The sequence below is a fragment of the Acanthisitta chloris genome, unplaced genomic scaffold (assembly GCF_000695815.1).
Source record: "Acanthisitta chloris isolate BGI_N310 unplaced genomic scaffold, ASM69581v1 scaffold2700, whole genome shotgun sequence".
Classification (NCBI taxonomy): Eukaryota; Metazoa; Chordata; class Aves; order Passeriformes; family Acanthisittidae; genus Acanthisitta; species Acanthisitta chloris.
In genome coordinates this window covers 47,778-53,606 of record NW_008650872.1, presented here as the reverse complement: position 1 = coordinate 53,606, position 5,829 = coordinate 47,778, and the positions used below count along the sequence as shown (strand labels likewise).

Here is a 5,829-nt window from a genome sequence, read left to right as displayed (position 1 = left end):
GAGCTTCCTTAGGCTTCCGTGTGGGGAGGAGGTGTCAGGGTTTGCTCTGAGCCTTGTCCATCTGCCCACAGCAGCAGCATGAGGACCTGTCCACTAAGAAGCTGCGTCTGACCAAGCCCAGCAAGTCAGCGGCACTTCATGTTGACCTGTGCAAAGCCACCTCGCCTGCAGATGCCTTGCAGTACCTGCTGCAGTTTGCCAGGAAGCCCGTGGAAGTGGAGAGTGTGGAAGGGGTTGTCAGGATCCTGCTGGAACATTATTACAAGGTGGTGAAGCTGGGAGCCAAGCCTGCCTGCTCCTTCTGGTCTTGTTTGCTCCTTGCCTTGCTCTTAATTACCTCTAGCAGTGGAGAAACATTTTAGCTATTGATAATGTTGTGAAAAAAAAAGCACTTCTAAAATCATGGAATCACAGAATGGTTTGGGTTGGAAAGGCTCTTAAAGATCATCTAGTTTCAACCCCACTGTGGGGGCAGGGACTGCTTCCACTAGACAGGTTGCTCAAGGCCTCATCCATCCTGGCCTGGAACACTTCCAGGGATGGGGCATACACAGCTTCTCTGGGCAACCTGTACCAGTGCCTTATTGCCCTCACAGTAAAGAATTTCTTCCTAATATCTAATCTAAGCCAGTCTGCTGCCAGTGTCAAGCCATTCCCCCTTGTCCTGTCTCTGCTTACTCCTGTAAATAGTCTCTCTCCATCTATCTTGTAGGCTCCCTTCAGGTACTGGAAAGCCACAATTAGGTCACCCCAAAACCCTCCCTTTTCCAGGCTGAACAAACCCAGTGGAATCTATGTAGGGATTTAAAAGATGTGTAGATGTGGCACTTGAAGACATGGTTTAGTGGTGGGCTTGGCACTGCTGGGTTAAGGTTGGACTCGATGACCTTAGAGGGTTGTTCCAACCTAAATGATTCTGTGGTTCTGTGAAATACAGAGTTCCTGATCAAGTGACACAGGTTATTTGTGCTTTAGGTTTGTGTTGTAGCCTCTATTAGAAGACAGACTCTTAAATCTGCACTCAGTCACATTTGCAAGTGCACAGCCTGTTATAGAAACCAGCCTTTAAGAAGTCTTGCAGTCCTGTAGCTGACATTATTTTAGTGAAGGCCAAAGTTTTCAGAAGAACTGGTTTCTTAGTATCTCCATAACACTTGCACTTGCCCTGATCTTTCGGAAACCTGACCTGAAAGCTGTAACTGCAGTGGAAGTTGTGCGGTGATTTATTTGTTTGTAAGTGTCATTGTTGTGTTCAGGATAGTGCTGCAGCCTCCTGCATCCCTTTATATTTTGATAGGACAGTCCCCATCCAGTCCCGATGGCCTCTGAAATGGATCAGAAAAATAACCTGGCTTTTGCTTTTCTCTCTGTTTTCCCACCTGTTGTTCACATAGCGCTGCTGACTGTTGAATCAACACAGCTGAGCAGGCAGCCTGTTGTGGTGTGTGTGGGAAAGCTGGGAGATGGAATACTGCGAGCTGGTATTGCTCTAAGTGATGGTGTGTTTTCAAACAGTGGCCTGAGGTGATCCTGAAAGTCCTTTCCAGATTCCTGAGAGTGGTCAGGACGAGGGGTTCGAGGCACCTTCACTTGCTGGTGCTTTGGCTGTGGTGACAGTGATCAGACGTGCAAAGTTAAAGGAGAACTTTCACTAATTTCCTGCTCATGAGCCACTAGGAGGAGGGAAAATTACCCCCTGGGGTGGAAGGCTGCTTATAACTTGATTAATAGCCTTATGAATAATGTCTGTGGTGTTACAAAAGTGGCTTTGTAAGTATCCTGTCCTGAATCAAGGATTTCATCTGTGCTCATGGAGAGTGTTGTCCTTTAGTGAAAAGAACGTGAGTCACATCACCAACTGTGTAAACACCCCAGTATTGTGGAAATCCATGAATCCTGCCACTGATGTGAGCAGTCTGATGATGGTACCTGTTGTTCAGGCACATAACTTTGACCCTGAAAAGACATAAATCAGCTCTGTTGAGAAAGTGACTACTCCCTTTGGTGTCACATTTGTCACTTGGATGGTGTGTATGACGCTGAAGTCTCTCTCCTAAACACTGCTAAAAGATGTAAAAGTTGTACCTGTAAAATTTCTACCCTTGTTGAAAGATGGAATATTTGTTTCTGTAATATTTCTGCACCTCTGTGTTCAGTGTTGCATAACTGCTTGGTAAGATCTCAGTATGAAATCCAGATGACTTTTTGTCTTTCTACTCTGTATTGGATATCTTTGGCAACACACTGAAAGAGGGAGCTTCCAGCTATGACCAAACATCTTGTGTGCATGAGTCTGCAGAAGCCTCAAAATAACTCTTTCAAAGGCATGAACTTTTAAAATTAATTTTAAAGGAGTATTAACTGATGAAGCTTATTTATGGGATTATCACCTGTGGCAGCTTTTGCTGTTACTTAAATGAGTAGATGTATGCAGGTAATATCTGCTGCTTTTCTTTTTTCCTTCAGCCTTGCTGTGTTGGGCTTTTTTTGTTTGGATTTTTCTTGTTTGTTTGGGGTTTTATTGCTTTTTGATTTTGTTTTGTTTTCTGGGGGATTGGCAGGATTCCTCCCCACCATTAGGAGAAACAGTTGTTTTCTGTAACCCACAGGGCATGCTGCCTAGCAGAGGTGAAGAGACCAGCAGTCTCACTTTGTCTCCTAAAGTCCTCCTATTGCTTCATTAAAAACTTGCAAAGATACTGACATTATCAACATTGAAAACCTAATTTATTAAACTTGAAATTTTTGAACAGTGTGAAGGTAACTTTGAGGAATTATGAGTAAAAGAATAATTTTGAAATGTGCATGGTTCGTTTTCTGTGGGGTTTGCTGTGGACATGTGGAGGAGGAAGTAGCCTGATAGTAGAATTCAGACCCTTGTGCTGAATTCCACGTGGGTCCTGCCTGTGTGTAGTGTTGTGTGCTCTTCAAGCTGTAAAATGAGTGAGGACATGTGTTGTTTCCTTCCAGGAGAATGATGCCTCTGTAAGACTGAAGATTGCATCCTTGCTGGGCTTGTTGTCAAAGACTGCAGGATTTTCCCCAGACTGCATTATGGATGATGCCATCAACACACTTCAAAATGAGAGTAAGTCTTGTTTTTGACATGGTGCTTGAGTCCAGTGAAGGGCAACGAGGCTCAGAAAAGGTCTAGAACACATGTCATGTGAAAAACAGCTGAGGAAATTAGGTTTCTTTAGCCTTAAGAAGAGGCAGCTCAGGGGTGATCTCATTGCTCTCTACAGCTACCTGAAAGGAGATTGTAAAGAGTTGAGGGTTGGTCTCTTCTGCCATGCCTGCAGTGAGAGGACTAAAGAGAATAGTCATAACTGAGACAGGAGAGATTCAGATTAGAGGTTAGAAAAAACATTTTCCCTGTTAGGGTGGTCAGTCACTGGAATAGGTTGCTGAGTGAGGTGTTGGAGTCACCATCCCTGGAAGTGTTTGAGAGGCATCTGGATCTGACACTGGAGGATGTGGTTTAGGCAGGTGGCAGGTTAGTGGTTGGACTGGATGATCTTAGAGGTCTCCTCCAGCCTTGATGATTCTGTGATCAAGGCAAAATCATGCTGTCAGAGCATTTAGGAGAGTGGCAAGGCTTGACACCTGAGGGGTGTGATTGGGAATTGTTACTCAGAGCACTTATCTTCTGTTTTTGTGAATGGCGACAGACAATGCCATGTTCTGCGGAGGAGGAAAATGTTCTTCAGACCGACCTTCTGTCTGTCTTTGTTTTAAGGGAGTGCAAAGTTAGTTTTTGCATCTCTATGTGAGAGTTGCACCTGTTTCTAAAGTTCTCTGTTCTACATGACACTCTTGCTTAAAGAGGGATCCTGTTTGAAGAGGAGTTTTTCATACCATGCCAGCTCATCAGGCTGTATAAACAGGAGTATAGCCAGCAGGTCAAGGAAGGGGTTACTCCCTTTTACTCAGCACTGGGTAGGCCACATATGGAATACCATATCCAGTTTTGAACTCATCAGTGCCAGATTAGTGCTGGTAAGGTTCCTGAGTTCAGCGGAACTTCTGCGGTGGATGAGGACTGGAGCACATGATGTGCAAGGAGTAGCTGAGGGAGCTGGGCTTGCTCGGGCCTTGAAAGGATAAGGTTTCAGGATGGCCTTCCAACCTGGATCCTTCTGTGATCCTTTAGCTGGTAGGAGCTCAGTAAAGAGGTATGTAGCCTTTCACTGTTTTGTTTTGCAGAGTCTCACCAAGTCCTTGCTCAGCTGCTGGATACCCTGTTAGTGATCGGCACAAAACTCCCGGAGAATCCGTCTGTCAGGTTGAGGCTGGTAGAGGTAGCCTGCAAGGTAAGGCAGCCCCTCTGGGGCAGGAAACTTTTGTCTCTGCCTCGAGAGAAAAAAGAAAGGTAGTCAGTATTGAAATTTTTTTTTTTTTCTCAACAAACTATTATAATACTAACATTTTTTAACTACCAGGAAACTTAATGTGATTAGTTGTTTCAAAGGGATGAAAGAACAGTAAGAATCCAGTGACATCTGCTCTGCTCTTTTGTTCTGCAGCATCTGACAGATTCTTCTCATGGTGTAAGAAATAAGTGTCTTCAGTTAATTGGCTGTCTTGGACCAGTGGAAAAAGGTGTTGCAAAAGAAACTGAAAGCCAAGCTGCCAAAGATGTCCAGAAGATAATAGGAGATCATTTTAATGACCAGGACCCTCGTGTTAGGACTGCAGCTATAAAAGCCATGGTAAGTGTTGCTGCTACAGTGGAAGAAAGTTTGGAGTTCTATGAGGAAGCTGGTAAGGGTCTGCAAACTAATCCAAAGAGGTTTGGGGTAGAGATTATTTAATGTATTTTGTAAAAGTCCATTTAGCATGTCAAAATTACCTGGAAAAATAAGCTAAGTCTTGAAATGTGAGAGCAATTTGGGATCTCGAATGAGACTTGACTGATTCATAATAATTTGTTTCAGCTGTAGCTGAAGCAGCATTTCAATTTGTTCACTCTTTTAGTGACAAATCTGTATTTCTTGCTTCAGCATTGGTTACCAGACTGCAATAAGCCACTAGTGCTCCAATATGCAATAGGCTAGCAGCATATGACTGGAAGCTGTGATATGTTCAGAAAGAATTTTGTTTGTTTGTTGGAAACAACATTTATGTATTGCCCCATGGTCACATTCATTAGCATTCTATAAGTCATGAGGTTTGCTGGTTTCTGTTTTGTGTAGGGACCTTTCAGAAGGTTTCAGCTTTGCAGAAATGCAAGCAAACACCATGCATTTGAAAATGTTGCTTAGTGCAAGTTGCCTATGAGTGTACAGAAATTTCTGTTACCCTTAAAGTTTAAATAATAGACAATCTAATGTGAAGGTCAGCAAGGGTATTTGAATTAATGATACTAAACTCCAGGGAAAAAAGGAGGATGCATTTGAGGAGATCAGATTGCACTTGAATCTGTCTGGGATCTCCCTCTGCTGGAAGTTGTACTCATCTCTTACAGAACTGTAGAATCATTTAGGTTGAAAAAGACCTCTAAATCTTTGAGTCCAGGCCTGAATGCAGCACTGCAGAGCCCACTGCCGAACCATGTCCCCGAGGTCCATACCTACATGTCTTTGTAATCCCTCCAAAGATGGTGACTCCACCACTGCCCTGGGCAGCCTGTTCTAGTGCTTGACAACCTGTCGTGGTTTAACCCCAGCCAGCAGCCAAGAACCACGCAGCCGCTCACTCACTCCCCCACCAAGGGGATGGGGGAGCGAATCAGAAAGGTAAAAGCGACAAAAACTCATGGGTTGAGATAAAGGCAGTTTAATAGAGAAAGCAAAAGCTGCACACACAAGCAAAGCAAAACAAGGAATT

The 5,829-nt window shown here is 43.9% G+C and overlaps 1 protein-coding gene across 1 annotated transcript in view; it reads left to right on the top strand.

The window, feature by feature from the left end:
* Nucleotides 1-71: 71 nt before the first annotated feature.
* The window catches only part of INTS4 (integrator complex subunit 4), a gene marked incomplete at its 5' end in the record, with an annotated part of 36,349 nt that continues 30,591 nt past the window's right edge, over nucleotides 72-5,829 (top strand). The window contains 4 exons of the mRNA XM_009070451.1: nucleotides 72-266; nucleotides 2,971-3,088; nucleotides 4,207-4,313; nucleotides 4,527-4,712. Coding sequence (XP_009068699.1) covers nucleotides 72-266; nucleotides 2,971-3,088; nucleotides 4,207-4,313; nucleotides 4,527-4,712 — 606 coding nt within the window. The remainder of the gene's footprint in view (nucleotides 267-2,970; nucleotides 3,089-4,206; nucleotides 4,314-4,526; nucleotides 4,713-5,829) is intronic.